Source organism: Mesitornis unicolor, unplaced genomic scaffold (assembly GCF_000695765.1).
Source record: "Mesitornis unicolor isolate BGI_N332 unplaced genomic scaffold, ASM69576v1 scaffold279, whole genome shotgun sequence".
Classification (NCBI taxonomy): domain Eukaryota; kingdom Metazoa; phylum Chordata; class Aves; order Mesitornithiformes; family Mesitornithidae; genus Mesitornis; species Mesitornis unicolor.
Window position 1 is genome coordinate 48830 of NW_010206397.1, and position 16973 is coordinate 65802.

Consider the following 16973-nt stretch of genomic DNA (forward strand, 5'->3'; position numbering starts at 1 on the left):
TTAATGCACAATTATAACTATTGAGGATATTGCTAGTACCCAGTGTACATCTCTGGATGCAATATTGTTAACACTTTGCCTGATTTTTCTTTTCTCTGAAACTTGACTCAATGTCAAAAAATCAGTGTTCAACCAGTAGTTGACTTGCTATACTGTGAGAAGAAACTGGAAGGAAGAGTAGTGCAAACTCCTTGAGCAGCCTTGGTACTTCCTGCAGTTCTTCATTACAATGAAGAATTGTAGTAAATTAATGACAGCTTTTTTGAAAGGCTCTTAAGCTGCTCTGTGCCAGGAAATTTTAGCATGCATTGAATAGAACAAAGTGTTATTGAGTAAATAAAAGTGTAAATTGTTCTGAGTAGTCTTTCAGATTTAGAGATCTCCCTCGTTTGTGGCTTTCTGATCTTTAATTTTTAAAAAAGCAACCAACCAAAAGAACAAAAAAAACCCCCACCCCCAATCCCAGTGTTCTAAAGAAATGTGAAAATATTTTCTTTTCACTGACAGGTTCTCTTGATTTTGGACAAAACAATGTTTCTACTGTTCAGTCTTCTGCAGAACGTTATACAGCACTTAAATTTGACTTTAATTTCGAGTCGCTTTCAGTAACTCTCTACAATAGTGATATGAATCAGGTTTGTGACAAAGCTTTTACCATACAGGGGGGGTGGGGAACTTAGGTTTCTCGCATGCACAGAACTCAGGAGAGTAAAACAAAGGGCTTTGTTTGTTGTGTTGACTTTGTAATGCTTGCCTTAGGGAGCTTATGTAAATTATTCTGGAGCTTTGAGGTTTTATGGGCAGAGAATATCCTTAATTCGAAATGTATTTCTAAAAATCACACTGAAAGAGGAAAAAAAACCAACCAAAAAAACAACCAACCAACCAGAACCACCCACCATTTGATGTAGTCCTTTAAGCCTTGATTCTAGTTATGCAGAATAAATATGAACATTTGAAAAGCAGGAATTGCTAGCCTAGATGATGCTAGTTCTATGCATGTTGCCGATATAAGCAGATTCATAAGCAGATTCAAGGTGTTCGTGGCCCATACATCCCTCCTACATATCCCTCGGTGTGAGCAATAGTGAACATCCTTCCTGTGCTGAAAACAGAAGAGAAAAATGTGCAATGTTGCTTTGTTTTCATGACTTAGTATGCTTTGTCCAGGTGTGAAGGTGCTTGCTTTATAAGTCTTGGTATGTAGTGAACCTGTGGTAGTTTGCATTTAAGATAACTATAATGTGGGAATTTGTAGTGCTTTTTGTATGAGGGGTCTATCATTTAAAAAAGCTGTTACGAAATGGGCATCATGGAAAAAAAACACACTAATGGAGCTCTGTTTTAAATTCTTCTTCTTATCCTTTCCACTTATTGCTGAGGTCCTGGTTGTAAATAAGTTGGTGTGATGGAAACAGAGGGATCCTCTGATAGGAGGTTTAGATGGATTATCCTTTGGTTGTGCATTCTGAACAACCACTAGAAATGTGGTGAAGAAACAACTGTACTACATCCCAACTTTTTTTTTCTGTTTTCTCAGTCAGTTTCTTGGATATGATTGTATGTTTCTTGTATGGTTGGAGGACAGATGACAGCAACAGGATAATCAGATCCATTAGTTCATAGATTAAAATGAACATGGCTAGCAGCAAGGGAAATGTGCTTATTACTTTGTTCTGTGCTAACTGCTCCTACTATTTCTCATTATGTAGAAGTCTCTGCTTTCACTGCATAGTGAAAAATTACGCCTTGGTGAACTCCAACTGCATCTCATGGCATCATCGGGCAAGATGTTTTCAGATGGCTCAATGGATATTGGTGTTAAACTCAAGGCATGTACCCTGGATGATCTCAGAGAAGGAATTCAGAATGTGACTGCAAGGTAAGTTTGAGTGCATCAGAAGTGAAAAGAACCTGCAACTTGAGGAAGACTCTCCTTGTTCTTTACTTTTGCTTCACATGGAATTGATAAAACTTAGTAGGGCTGTCAGTTGTTGCCTGTCATACTGTACACTAAAGCAATAAGTTATGTATTTTTAATAAGGTTAAACAAGTTTCTTCTTTTAGATGTTGATTTCCCTCGTTGTCCAAAACAACAAAAAAATGTGTGGGAGGCTTGAGCATTACAGTAACCTGCATAGAGCAGCTGAGCAGAGAGCAACTAGCATCAGCTAGCGAGTTCTGTGCACTGAAACTTTAGTCTGGTTGTTACACACCACATATGGAGTTTGAAACTGTAGCACACAAATTTTAAACTGAAATTACTCTTCTGTTATAGAAATATTTACTCTCTTACTTCTGGAGGGAACGCTGATTGCTTATGTTGTAATTCTTATTTATACATGGCACGAGGAGGAAAAAAATGGCACTGCTTACACATCCTTGTTTTTCTAGATCTGTGTTATGATGTTTGAAATATTTCTTATTAAACTTGTTTTCCAGAATGATAAACAAGAAAGATGACACGAATGACAGTGCTATGATAGATATAAGCTACAAGCAGGATAAAAATGGAACTGAGGTCGTTGCTGTCCTTGACAAGCTGTACATATGTGCCAGTATGGAGTTTTTGTTGACAGTAGCAGATTTTTTCATTAGCTCAGTGCCGGCATCCTCCACTGAAAGATCTGCGCAGTTCCAATTAAAGCATGTTGCTTCTGGGAAACCCAAACCAGAAACAGGTCTGTAAAACTGATTTCTGCTCCGCTGCCCCCAATCTCCTCTACAGGCTTCATACTGAAAATAAATAATCCAAAAGTTTTCAAGATGCTATCTTGCTGTCAGACTTAAGAAATGAGTTTATTCTTCACAATGTATAAATTGGCCACTGATACCATAGATTGTTGGAAGTAGTTCTGTTTCTAAAACTGCTGTGTTCAGTGGAGCTGTGCCCTCCAGCAGAGTGAAATACTGAAAATCAGTTGTGCTGAACAGGATTTTTACCCTTGTAAAGCATCCTTAGGGTAAAACATGCCATGTAAGAGTAGTTAAAGAAGTAGAAAGAACAATTTACTCTTTAAAGGTGAATGGTGAAAAATGTCTTACCCTTCTGCAAGTTGTGTATTTTGAAACCGTAGATCATTATTTTAGCTCGGTTCTGAATAACTAGGTTTTTGATGAACATCTTTTCTCTTTTTGATTCAAGACTGAAAGTAAAACAAGGGTTAGAAAGGGTTATGAAACAAGGGTTAGAAAGACCACTTCAGAGGTTTCTTTTTGTTTGGTTTGAAGTAATTGCTAGGCTTGCCTGAGTTATGATCGGACCTAATCTGTGAGTTGTGTTGTCCAGCTCGTTTCCAACAGATCTTCCTTTCTTTTAGGGAATTTGTCAGAGTGCTAGGAGTGAGTGAGCCTTAGTTTTTATGAATTGCCCTTGTAGTGTCAGCAGTTCACTTGCTCTCCTTTTCCCTAATTGGAGATACACATAAGTACTGTGATGAGGGAGGGATGGTATGCACTCCAGGACAATGGCACTTGCAGAGGCTGCTCGGGACTAGCCAACTCTGTTGCTGGCTGCAACACACGATTCCTGGCATTCTTTACTTTTCCTGTAGTGCACGGAGCCTTAACTTGGCACCTGTCCCATTGCATAGGTGTTGTATTCCAATATTTCTAGCAAGTGTTAGGCGCAAGTAACCCGTATAACAAGGAGGCTCAGATACCACTGTACTACCTATCATTGAGACTTGATCCATCACTAGCTTAGAGAGTTGTCCTTTTAACTGAGATAAATATAATACAGTTCTCTCCTGATTGGAGACTGAGTGGATATTCAGCCAAGAAATTGTGTTTTACCAATTTGGTTTCAACTAGTAAATCTTCATTCAAAAGTAGTTAACTACTTTCAATGTTGAGCCAGAAGATAACTGTTTCTGACTTGGCTTTGCAGAGCCAGTGCTTAAGTTGACTACAGTGTGTAGAGCTAATGCTGTCCTTTTTACAATATCAAAACAGTTTCTTCAAAACAAAACTTCTGACTAGTTTGCTGCAGTATTAAGTTTCAGCAAGGTATTCCTGTAAAAATTGAGACATTACTTGTTAAATTTGTGCCTCTAAAATTATGTAGCCATTTTAATGCATGGTTTAAGTATTATGTACAAGTAATGCTTTAAAACCTTTTATATTCAAGAAGGCGCTTTTACTTATTTTCACAGAAATATCTGTACGGCCAAATATGACAGTAAAAGCTGTGATCATGGATCCAGAAATTGTATTTGTTGCTAATTTGACCAATGCTGATGCCCCTGCCTTAAAAGTTTCCTTCCAATGTGACTTTTCTCTGACATCTGGAAAAGTTGCACAAAGGATGACCGCTCAAGTGAAGGGCCTCAAAGTGTTGGCTTGTGCCTTTCTCGAAGAAAAACAAGACAAGAATGTTACTATGGTAAGAAAACTCATTATGCTTTTCATTACAGAAAATGAGAACTGTCCACAGGCATGTCCTTTAGTTGGCATATCCTTAGCACTCAGGAAATCCAGTTTTCCTATCATTGATTATTATTAAGATAAGAAAAGACTGTGCATCTGTGGTATGCCAGTCAAAGGTCAATCTTTTTATCAGTAAGTGTGAGACTTCATCACCAGAGGTCTGCCTAAAACCTGTGTAATGCATTTGTAAATTATATTAAAAATTTCTTAGTGAAGAAGTTGTATGGGGGTTTTGAAGACTAAGGATACCTCCCTTCATCTTTGTTTACTGCCTGTCAGGTTACTCGGTGCAGTAGAGTATGCTTATCAGCATGTTGTCTGGAACTTCATCTACTCATTCCTGGCAGGGGCTCCCGCATGGTATCTTTCTGTATGCATTTAGTTTTCTTAAGCATTCATGGGGGTTTTTTGCTATACTATCAGTCTGTGTGTTGGGTTTAAGCCTTATGTCAGAAGCTTTTATTTCACTAACTTTTAACCTTTCAGTACAGAATTGTTCCAGTGCAAATTTGGGTGCTGGAATGAAGCATTCTAACACTATGGAAAGAATGCTGTTAATCTGAAAGGTGGTGTTATTTTATGGGATCAGCATCCCTTTGGCCTATGGGATTAAAAGATACAAGACCATTTGAAAAGGTTACATTCCAGGAGTTACCTTAACAATCAAATTATGTTTTCCACTCAGGTGTTACGGCCATGTTCTTTGGTCATGGAAAATATGATGCATATCTCAGGGTTACAAACTGTGGTGGTAACAGTAGAAGAACTTACTGTAAAGGTAAGATTAAAACTGTCTTTGGAGGAACAAATGTGTTTCTCAAGCTGTAGCTTGTTTTTTTTTTTTAATTTACGTATTGCTATTTAGAATTTCCATTTTCCATTAGTTTAATTCCAGAAATAGGCATTTATCATTTTTAAACATGCTCTGAGTTGGAAAAAATCATTTTATGTTCCTTGTTTTGGCAGTCTCTTGACAGAAAAGGGCTAATTTAAATACTTCAGATACTAGGATTCCTCCTCCTACTTTCTTCCAAATTTATGAAACAACCCTTTACAGATAAAAGCTTTAGACAGATGTACCGTACTGCTAATAGAAATGGTGGTGTACCTAACTCTGCAAACATGCTTTTTTGAACACTTTGAAGTTCTTAAAAAATAAATAAAATGAAATGAATCATTCTTTACAATGTAGTAGGAAAAAGCTTGATATTCACTGCTGTTATGGAAGTACCATGCGTCAGTAAAATCTGAGAATTTTGTTCTTGAGCCTGTGGGATTGTGAGGGAGGAATTGGGAAACTTTGTAGGAAAGGAAAATAAGAGGAGGTCTATGAATGGATTCTGTTTCTTTATCCTAGAATTTAAGTTTCATCTCTTACCGGGGCCTTTAATGCTGTGTACCTGAATAAAGAATCCAAAAGTTATTTGCCACTTCCATTTATCATGTATTTTTTATATTAATCAGTTTTAAAATGTTTTGACTTATAAGAGTTGGTTTTTTTTTTTTGTTCAAGATCTCACCAATAATTCTGAATACTGTGATGACCATTATGGCTGCTATAAACTCCAAGACAACAGAGGAAGATTCTAGAGGAGCAACTGAAGTTTCTGAGAACTTGTGGCAAGTGAAGCCTATAGACCAGTGCAGTGCTTGGTTTCTTGGGGTTGATGTAGCCACAGAAGCAACAGAAAATTTTAAGGACTGTGAACATATTCTGAAACAAGAGAAATTTGACATTGAAGTGAAATCGGTTCAGATCACCTTGGAATGTGGTCTGGGACATCGTACTGTTCCTTTATTGTTAGTAGAATCTGTGTTTTCAGGTGTCCTTAAAAACTGGTCGTCGCTGATTGAGGTCACTGCTGATATGTCACTGGAGGTATGTGGAATTAAATTGTTAGCTGTTTAAAACACTTCTGCATGTTTCATAATGCTCAAATAACTTTTTTGTATACTTTCTGTGTTTAATAGGTTTAAATTGTAATGCTCTTAGGAGTTCTTTAACAGTCAGGCAAGTCTGACTAAGCATCACATGGCTTTTACAGAAGCTTTGCAATCAATAGTAGGTTTTAATGACAATTGCTACTGTGGAGTAATCTCATCCTCTCTGTTTCTCTTTGCATATTCAATTCTTGCTCTGTGAACAACGTGCTTAGCTTAGCTGACTATACATATTTAGCTGACTATTCAATACTTTTTATTGCCTACTTCTTTTCGTTTCTCTAGCATTGTGTTTATTTGCAATATAGAAGTTACACTCTTTTCTCAAAATCTTTTCTGCATCTTGTATTGTAATCACACCATGTATGTTTTGCCAGCTATTGCAACTCTTTTCCCCAGCATACGGTACATTCTGAGACTGTATTAAGTCTCTTACAAAGGCAGCATGTTAAAATTTCATACAACCAGATCTGCAGCTACTCTGGGCAATAATTACATCTTAGTTATATTTTGTCAGTTTACCAAATGTGCCTCATTCTGTGCTGGATATACAACTACCCTTCTTTCGTTGCTAGATGTGTATATCATTATTGTAGAGTATGGAAGACGCATGCCTAATCGTATACAACTTGGGGAAAGCACTGTGGTTGCAGGAGCAGGGGAGTATGAGGAAGATAGCTGAGAGGGAGCATCCAGAAGTATTTGGTCCACACCTTCTATTCAGCCTTGCAGTGGCTGAAGGGAAGTAAAAGCTTGGTGTAGGCTGAGTTAGGTGAATTGTTCCAGAGGACTAGATTCAGACTACAGTTTGCTCAGACTAATTGTTCTTTAATAGTGCAATGAAGTACTTGTTGCATTGAAGTTTTTGATCTCAAAGTCATTCTCTCAGACCGTGTAGGAGACAATAGAGTGAACGAAGGCGTTAAAAGATACGGAGTTACCAGGCTGGCTGCTCTAAAAGCAAGCCAGGTAGTCTGTCCTTCAAAAATATGTATATGCTCAGTTACATTTGTGTGCATTAATTTTTGAAAACATTAAAAGTTAATGCTAGACCTCCAAAATGTGTAATGAGTATTGATTGTTTTCTTATTAATGTTTTCCGTACTAAATGCCACTGGAAGGAACTTAGTCCTCCATTTTTAGGTGCCTTATTTAATTTTGATTCTTTCTTTAGATTCATTATTACAATGAAACCTATGCAGTGTGGGAGCCACTTATTGAACGAATTGAAGGAGGAAAGAAGCAATGGAGTTTAAAGCTGGAAGTATGTAAACGTACTTGAAACTATGTGAAATACTTTGAATATAGAGCTATTTCTTGAAAGTTTTATGTGGCAGAACATTGACCTTTCGAATGCTCTTACTTTGAGGGAGCTATGCAATTTCACATGAAAAAAAAATTGATCTTTAGGCATCTTAAGGTTTTTCTGAATAATGTTAATTGTCTAGTGCATTGGCAAAATGTAGTGTGTAACCACACATACAGAGAGGGAAGAAAGTAACTTGCTTGCCTTCAGTGTTGTTATAAAACTTTGGTGTTTGTGTGAGCTGTCTGAGATACTCGAGGTAAAGTAAGTTTTTGCTTTTGGTTAGCAAAATTGTCAAATGTAGGTCAAGTTTTTTCCTGTTTTAACATAAAAGTTCATATCTGCCTAATGAAATTTTTGTTTTAGATGACAACTAACCCTGTCCAAGAGAGAAGCTTGATGCCTGGGGATGATTTCATTGTTCTTCCGGAGCCACAAACCGCAGTTAACATCTCGTCAAAGGATACAATGAACATAACAATATCCAAATGTTGTCTTGCTGTTTTCAGTAACTTAGCCAAGGTAGTCCTAGTGGGCAGAAGGTGCTGAATGTTGCTTTGTAGGAAGTTCTGATTTTTTTGGTTTTTGTAAGAACTTTCTGTTCTGCCAGTGATAAGGCAGTGACTGTTCTGCAACCCTGACAAATGTTATCTATCAGGGTTGAGGAGTTTTATTCTGATTAATCCTTTAGGGTTAACAAAAAGGTGGTGCTGGCTTTTGAAACAAGCAGTTTCTGTGTTAGAAGAACAAATGTACTTATGCAGCACTTGAGGAACAGTACTACAAGTAGGCAGAATGAAAAAGAAACCTTGCAATTGATGCAGCTATTTCCTACAATCCTTGTTCTGAAATATTAAAAGAGAAATTTAATTTCCTTCCATCTTTTCTCCTTACTAGAATACTAAGAGAAGTGTGCATGTTAGGATTGGCCTTCAGACTGTAGAAGTAGAATGTCCAGGGGGTTAAAAATATTTTTTCCCTATTTTTCTTGTGATAGAAGGTATGCTTATGAATGTCAGACTTTTTTTTCTTTCCTTTTTTTAATGGAGAGAAGAAATTTTGGTTACTAACTCAAGCTCACTCAAAATGTGATTTATGCCTATTTATTTTTCATTCTAAATGAGCAATGGTTCTCTAAGTTAGTGCTTGCTAAGTCTGTACTGGCAGTCAGTTACCATGGCTTTTGTGTAATCAGACATGTTTGTAGGCATAAGTTGTGGTTGAATATGAAGTATGTATATGGTTGAATGTGCTTGGGACTTCTGTGTCCCAGATCTGTTTTTCTCTTACAACCCAACAACTTAAAAAAAAATCCCCTATGAGGATCATGAATGCTTATTGTAGCATCAACTTCTGCTGCAAATCACAGAATAATAATGAAATTTTCTGGAAGTCAACTTTACTTCTCTGAAGTATTACTGTACAAAACATAAGTATTGCTATGTATTTTTGCTTTTCTCTGTAAAACAGTAGTTGCTGGGAACTGTCTTATAAAGCCTCTTACAGCTATGTTGTTGTGGCTTATTTATGTATGATGTATTCTATGTCTTGTTAATTACAGGCATTTTCAGAAGGGACTGCATCAACGTTTAACTATTCCTTTAAGGAGACAGCACCTTTCATAGTGAAAAATGCCCTGGGTATTCCTCTCAAAGTGCTTCCTAGCTCGAATTTTCAGATAGTTGGCTCATTTGGAAGAGAGAACACGAACGATGTAGAAATTGGTCAGAACATGGAACTGGAATATTCTGTTTTTGAAGCACCCGAAAGAGGAAAGTTGTCTGCTTTGTACCGACAAGAAAGCTCTGTCTTCTCTTTAAATTTAGGTATTATGCTAGGGAACACTGTGTGTTATGACATGTTGAGTATGGGAAGATGGGGCTGTCAACATGGTTAAATTTGATGTGATCAAAATTCAGGTGAAGTACGTCGCATTGAAGCTACTTTTGAATACTCATGGCAATTAAAAAAAAATTAAAACCAGCTACTGGACTTCCTAAAAAGAGGTAAAAATCCTTCCCTCTGGTTTCTCAGAGGGTGAAAAGGACAATATTTTTTTCTGCCCCTCTGGAAGAAATGGAAGCCATTCTAGTGGAGTAATTGGCAGACCACCTTACAGATCCCTGAAACACAGGCCTGTAGGTTTCAACTCCTGTTCAACAGGATCTTCATTTCTTATATCTCTACTACCATTTGGCTTTCTGTAGTTACCCAGTTAGTTGAGAGCAGTTATGATTTCTCTGTGTTTTTAGTTTTGCCAGAAAATACTCCGAGGAGGACAGGATATAATGCATAATCTTCTGGCTTTTTTCCCTTTCCATCCCATCCCATATGAAGGTATTTGGCCATGATAGAAAGATCATATTCTATATTGATTTTGTAAACTCACCCGACCTGTGTTTACTGTTTGGTGTATTTATTAAGCTATGTGTAAATCATAATCTAAAGTTATGATCTTCAAGAGTATTCTGACCTTAAAGCTTGCCTTCAGTGGCCATGATAAAAAGATCATATTCTGTATTGCATTTTGTAAACTCACCCAACTTTTGTTTACTGTTTGGTGTATTTATTATGCTATGTGTAAATCATAATCTAAAGTTATGATCTTCAAGAGTATTCTGACCTTAAAGCTTTCCTTCAGTGGTGCTGAAATACTCTTTCAAGGTGCTTTTGCCAGAGAGTGCTTTGATCCTTGTTGTTGCTATGTTTAGAGAAGCTAAAGTGTTGTTCAAGTAGGAAATGCTAATGTGATTTGTTTTGCCTAATTAAGACTTTTGTGTATTTTTATGGCTTAGAGCTTCAAGGATATAAAGAAGTGGTAAACATACCCATAGCTAAACCAGGTCGGCGACTGTACAACGTAAGAAACCTTCTTGGTGATCATTCAGACTCGATCATTGTACAGATAGATGCTACAGAAGGAAACAAGGTTATTACTGTACGGTCTCCTCTGCAGGTAAAAAAAACAACCACACAAATCAGAAGCCTGAAAGCAGGGCTCTTCTCTGAGCAACTTTGCTTTGCTTTCCTAATGCATTTTTTTGAGATCGTAGTTTTCCAAAAAGTTACTTAAAGGCAAACTATCAAGTGTTTTACTCTGTTACATTAATTTTTATCTGCATTCTGTGTGTCTTCCTGATACATGTAAAAATTGGTGTTGACTTTAAACTTTTAGCTTTCTAATCTCAGTGGTGAGAATATGGAATGTGTACTTTTTGTGTGACTTGGCATCTTAAGCATGTTTTTCAATTTGTGAAACTTAATAATATAGTTTTCTCATATGCTTGCATATTGTTTTTCCTCAGATGCATAGAAGTCTATTTTCCTAAGGGGTTTAAATCTACAGTTGCTGTTTTTCATTGCATACTTTTTCCTTTAGAATTGACACCACAGAAATGTAATGAGAATTATGTATTTTGATCCTAGATCAAGAACCATTTCTCAGTCCCATTTATAATCTATAAACTGGCTAGAAACTCGAAGTCGCTGGAGCCAATTGGTATATCCAAGCCAGAAGAGGAATTTCATGTTCCTTTACATTCATACAGGTACTATTTTTCTGTTCTGTAGTGCTAATCTTTGTGAGCCTGATGCAGAAATGCAGCCTTAGTGTGGAAGCTTAAATTTGCACTTGAAATTCTTCTTGACTGGGCTAAAAATCACAAAAGGCTGTCTTTAGTAGGCAATCAGTGTGCTGCAAAAGCCCTTCAGAATGTTAGCAATTACTTCAAAATGAGTGAAGTTAGCTGTCAGTGCAAAGCTATTGTGTACCATTACCTGCCTTCTTCCCATAGGTGCCATCTATATGTTCAGCCAACAGGAGTGTTAGAGGGTCAGTTTAAAGAGTCTACGACTTACATTGCCTGGAGGGAAGAGCTACACAGGAGCAATGAAGTGAAGTGCTTGCTACAGTGCCCAGCCACCGAGACAAATTTCTTGCCTCTAATAATCAGCTCAACAGCTGTACCTGATGAACTCACTTTTATTTCAACTTATGGAGAGGAGTGGGATCCTGCCTACATTATCCATCTTTACCCTACCCTGACTGTGAGGAATCTTTTACCATACTCCTTGAGATATTTACTTGAGGTAAGCTGTTTTATGGTTTTACTTGTAAATCCTTTATTTGATTTTAAGGAAGACTATATTCACTTAGAAGTGGAGGTGAATGTAGTGGGGGGAGATACTGAATGTTGTTTTTTGTATTTCCTATTGTAAATGTCAGTGAGTCAGCTGATGGATTGATTCTGGGAGTTTTGGGGATTAATTCTCTTGAATTTTGGTGTGCCTGGCTAGTTTTGCCTTATTCCTTAATATGAATCCAATACTGAACTTATCTTTCTCTTTAAAATTCTTCTGAGATTCTGTTTGTGTTTTGTGAAATATGTTTTGTTTCACAGGGAGAGCTGTAAGAAAAAGCATCTGAAATTTCTGGAGCTTTGCTTCTGTGTAGAAAACAACTCATTTCCATTCTGACAGTGATTCTTTACTAAGGACTGTTGTGAAGTCTCCCTTGCACAAATGGAAAGATTTATTTGCAGGACGCTTCGCAGACTTTTTTCCTCTTTCAGTATTTTCAGTATCTAGTATTAATTCATGAAAGCTGAGTGATTTTAGTAGATAGTAAAGGTCTGAGCATTTAGACCTATCATCCTAGTTTGTTCTGGTTTGTCTGACTGGAATAACTGGCTATGTTATTTATTTAGATCTTTCTTTTACTGCTGTTCAACATCCTAATGGCACTATTTCCAGTTTTACTTATCTTCACTGTGCTTCAGTACTCAGTGACAGAATGTAGAACAGAGTGCCATTGCCTCAAATGAGGAGCTAGAAACTAGTAATTCAAATCTATTTCTGAAGTCACTGTACCTGTAGAGCTGGGTATGTACTTACTGTCTTCAAATCCTTCTACTAATCAAGCCTTGCCACTGTTCAATACAGTAAAATATACTGTTTCTCAGTAAAAGTTAGGGAAGATGCTGTTGTGGGATGCTACTCCCTGGGCAAAGCTGTGTTACCAGACAGTATGGGACAGCTGCTGACTTTCTGCCTTGGGTGTTCTTTAATGTGAAAAGCCCTGGCTGTACATCTGCAGCACAGTCCAATTCAGTGTTGCACCCGTATTGTAAGTATTTGAATAAGAACTCCTTGCCAAAATCCATTGGAAGTAGTGGAGAAGGGGAAGGAAGGGAACAGAGACAGAGGATACATTGGAACTACTTTGCCTTCCCAAAATTCAGAATTAAGAAGTCTTTACTGTTCTGCAAGAACAATGCAAATTACCTCAAATTATTCATAGGATCAGGCTCAGAGGAAAGCGGTTGGAGACTGGGACACGCGGTACCGAGCTACATGAAACATTTTCATTCTGCAAGAGAAGAATAAAATGCTGTTTCTTGAATATCTGATTTTTATATGTTAAAAACTTAATTTGCCCACTTTAATTTTGCTACAGGGAACGGCAGAAGTCCGTGAATTGACCGAAGGGACTGCTGCAGATGTCTTTCATTCAAGAATCAATGGAGAAATAATGGAGCTTGTGTTGCTAAAGTATCAAGGCAAAGACTGGAATGGACATCTTAAAATTTGTGATGGGATGCCTGAATTTTTTTCCGTGTGTTTCGCATCTCATTCTGTGACGGTGATGACAGTGGATATTTACATACATACGAAGCGAATTGGAAGCCGCGTGATCTTGTCTGTGTTCAGTCCTTACTGGATCATCAACAAGACATCCCGTATTCTCCAGTATCGAGCTGAAGACACTCATGTGAAGCATCCAGCAGACTATAGAGATATTGTCTTGTTTTCCTTTAAAAAGAAAAATATTTTTAGCAAAAATAAGGTATGTGTATTGTAGCTGGTGGTTGTGGTGTTGGTGTTTGAAGTCCTGCTCTGGGGAGGGGAAAGAACACACACACACACACACACACACACACACACACACACACACACACACACTTGGTGTAAAGGGTTTTGTTTGTTTGGTTTTCTTAGGGTTTTTTTGTGTTTGGTTTTTGAGTTTTTTTTGGGGGGGTGGTTCTGGATTTTTTTTGTGGTTGGTTGGTTTGTTTTGGGGGTTTTTTGTTTGGTTGCTTGGTTTTTTAGCATTTAAACCTATAGACTTTCCTTTGGCTGTGCTTTGTTCTTGTTAGTTACCCTTTTTGGACTAAGTAAAAGGGAAGACAGGTAGACAAAAAGTCTACTGCAACTTTTCCCAGGTCTGGCACTGCCTTCCATTGGCTCACATTCATCCTGGCCAGAAACTGGCTGATGGTATAGAGTAGTTAGGTCCTGAAAAGTCAGTGGGTACCCTACCAGAAAACTGCTTCCTTGGGGAGAGGAATTTAATGTAGGTATATAATTTAGAGTATGGACTCTCTTTATAGTCAAAATGGAGGTTGCTCTGAATCTTCCTGTGGAGGCGTGTTCCACTGAATAAAGACAAATGACAGGCTTGTGTTTTACTCAGCTAAGTACTTTGACATTTAAAGTGCACAACAAATATTCTGTCCTATATTAAACCTATTTCTCTTGTTTTGATTTTGTTTTGATGTGATACTTGCATGGTCAAATGAAGAGAAGTTCCTTTTAAATAGTTGTTTAAATACCCAATAGTAGTTGAAGAAATGGTTTTGACAAGGTGTTCCTTTGATTATTTCCTCCCCCTTCTTCAAGTTTGTGAAGCACCACAAAATCGTAGCTTTTCTTTTTCCCCATCTATGTGTGCTGTCATGAACACGAGTCAATGAAGACTCCTCTATTTTGCTACCTTTTAGTGGAACATCTTTCCCAGAACTCAAGCAGAGACTAATAAATCAGAATATGAATAGTGATACTACATGCTTAAGCTTATCTTGACTTAAAGAATGTTTTAAAAGCACTTAAGTGTCATCTTTATACATGTGATATAATTGTGCTTCATAAAGCATGAACTACAAAATGAAAACAAATTTATTGAAGTACTTTCCATCTTCTTTTTTTGTGTATAGATCCAGTTATGTATTTCAACTAGCACTTGGTCCAGAAGTTTTTCCCTTGATGCAGTAGGAAGCTATGGATGTGTCAGGTGTTTAGCTAGTAACATGGACTATCTGGTAAGACAGATTTCTGCATTTTGTAGAGCTTTCTTGCGGTTCTTTTGCACGGCTTCTTTTTCTTCTTAAGGTCTTTGTTTCTTTAAATCATGGAAATATTTAACATCCAGGATAATAATTTTTATGCCCCACCTATTCAGGTCTGCATCTGGTGACAAGTAGTTTCACCAACAGGAGTTTCAGTGTAATTCATAAACGTGTGGTTTATTTAACAAATGCGCAGTACCAGGCTGCTTGAAAAGGCAATGGTGAACTCATGTACTGGAAATAAGAGTTCACATTCCAAATTCATAATTGTTTGCAAGTGTTTAGATCTTCACTCAACAGCCTTGTCTAAGACTACATTTCCATAGCTAAGCATAATAAAGAATACCCTTTATAATAATACACAGAGGTGTGGAGATTTGTTTCCATGTACTCTTTAACTGATCTCTGTTGATAGGATCAGTACTGTAGAGGGATTCCTGTTGGAATGCTACAGCTACAAAGCACTACAGCTACAACTGTCTCTCTACCATTGTGTTAATTGTGTTGCATAGTTCTCTGAGTTTGCTGCATACTGTTTGGTTTCTATTACAGGTGTTCAGAACAGGAGTGTTGTGTCCTAGCCTTTGTAATGAGCATAATGTTGGCTTTTCTTGTTTTCCATCCTGACTTTTCTCTCAAGCTTGTTGTTCATTGTTTGCTCAAATTGTCCTTGTTCAACAGGTTGGAGTTAGCATCAAAATGAGCAGTTTTAACCTTACCAGGATAGTTACCTTCACTCCATTCTACACAATAGCAAACAAATCTTCTCTGGAAATAGAAGTTGGAGAAATTGGTCCTGATGGCTCTTTTCCAACTAATAAATGGAATTATATCTCAACTTCAGAGGTAATGTTTCAGGTTTTTTCCTTTGAGTGTTACTGTGGACAAACAACTGGTCTCTAGCTGTCACTTAAGGAAAAAGCAGTTATCTTGTAGAAGCTCTGTCACTTCTGATGGCATGATATGATGCTTCACATCTGGGGGCAACTTGAACAGCACAGGTTGCATATGTTGGTAAATTAGTCAAGTCCTTCAGCTTAGATTATTTACTAAATGTAGATTAGGTGTTCATCAGTAGATATTGTGGTAAAAATTAAGGCATTTAAAATAGTTTTAGTTGCATAAGGCTGTTTATTTTACTGCTGGCCTACTTATATTGAACATATAAGCTGTTGAAGTCATGCATATTCCTTGTTTTACAGTGTCTTCCTTTTTGGCCTGAAAACTCATCTGGTGAACTTTGTGTAAGAGTAGTTGGCTATGAAAGCACTTCCAAACCATTCCTGTTTCAAGCCCAGGATAATGGTACTCTGCTGAGACTGGAAGAATTGGTGAGACTGACTTTGTGGTCTGTTCTTAATACTGCATTTTAGCCATATGGTATTGAATCTAGAAAAGCTTGACTCCCCAACACCTTAAGGTGTTGGTGCACTGCACTTGAGTTCTGTTGCATGAAAAGGTTGTGAATCAAATTTGCGATGTTTCTAATGTTTTCATAGCTATGTGAAGTGGTAGAATCGATCTAGTTTTGATAAGCTAATAGGACGCTGAACAGCTCTACTGCTGTTGAATTTTAAATGGTATACTACACCTCTAACATTGTTCTTTTGCAGAGGGTATTTCTTAGAAGCCTTCAGTTTGTTTAGTTACCCTAAAATAGAATGTATTTTTTATTTTCTTAATCGGCTAATACATGTTGGAGGCACAGGGTTCATGGCTAAAATAATTTATGTTTCAATTAGTAGAGTTTGAATTATTTCAGAACTCACCCTAGCTGAGCATTAGGGAATGTGTATATAAATGTAGATGTTCAGGCAAGTCTTTAGAGATAATGCTTATCATAATCAGCTGAAATACAAGTATCTGTGAGGATAACTTAGCTCTCCAAGTTTGCTGAAGCAGTTTGAAAAAATGTTTTTGGAAGAAGTTGTCATCAGTGATCTGGTGTTCTGTTGACGCACTTGAAATAGTGAGTTTTTCCCTTCACTGTTCTAAGATAGTGGATGGCTCAGCTTTGCAAGATAATCCTTTCTAGTCCCATGTATAGTGAGGTTTTACTACTGCTGTGGAGAGCGCTAAACATAATTTCTCCCATCCCTCTGATGTGAGCTGGAGAATCTGTAGGATTGTCTTCTTCAAAGGTCATTGTGTCCCTTCCCACCTCTCCTCCAGAC

At 37.4% G+C, this 16973-nt stretch overlaps 1 protein-coding gene across 1 annotated transcript in view; it reads left to right on the forward strand.

The window, feature by feature from the left end:
- The window catches only part of VPS13C (vacuolar protein sorting 13 homolog C (S. cerevisiae)), a gene marked incomplete at its 5' end in the record, with an annotated part of 89694 nt that overhangs the window by 44663 nt on the left and 28058 nt on the right, over positions 1-16973 (forward strand). The window contains 16 exons of the mRNA XM_010191723.1: positions 508-635; positions 1713-1882; positions 2443-2681; positions 4155-4384; positions 5114-5206; positions 5942-6307; positions 7544-7633; positions 8042-8197; positions 9237-9501; positions 10471-10631; positions 11102-11223; positions 11470-11764; positions 13131-13520; positions 14668-14772; positions 15481-15645; positions 16002-16130. Coding sequence (XP_010190025.1) covers positions 508-635; positions 1713-1882; positions 2443-2681; positions 4155-4384; positions 5114-5206; positions 5942-6307; positions 7544-7633; positions 8042-8197; positions 9237-9501; positions 10471-10631; positions 11102-11223; positions 11470-11764; positions 13131-13520; positions 14668-14772; positions 15481-15645; positions 16002-16130 — 3104 coding nt within the window. The remainder of the gene's footprint in view (positions 1-507; positions 636-1712; positions 1883-2442; positions 2682-4154; positions 4385-5113; positions 5207-5941; positions 6308-7543; positions 7634-8041; positions 8198-9236; positions 9502-10470; positions 10632-11101; positions 11224-11469; positions 11765-13130; positions 13521-14667; positions 14773-15480; positions 15646-16001; positions 16131-16973) is intronic.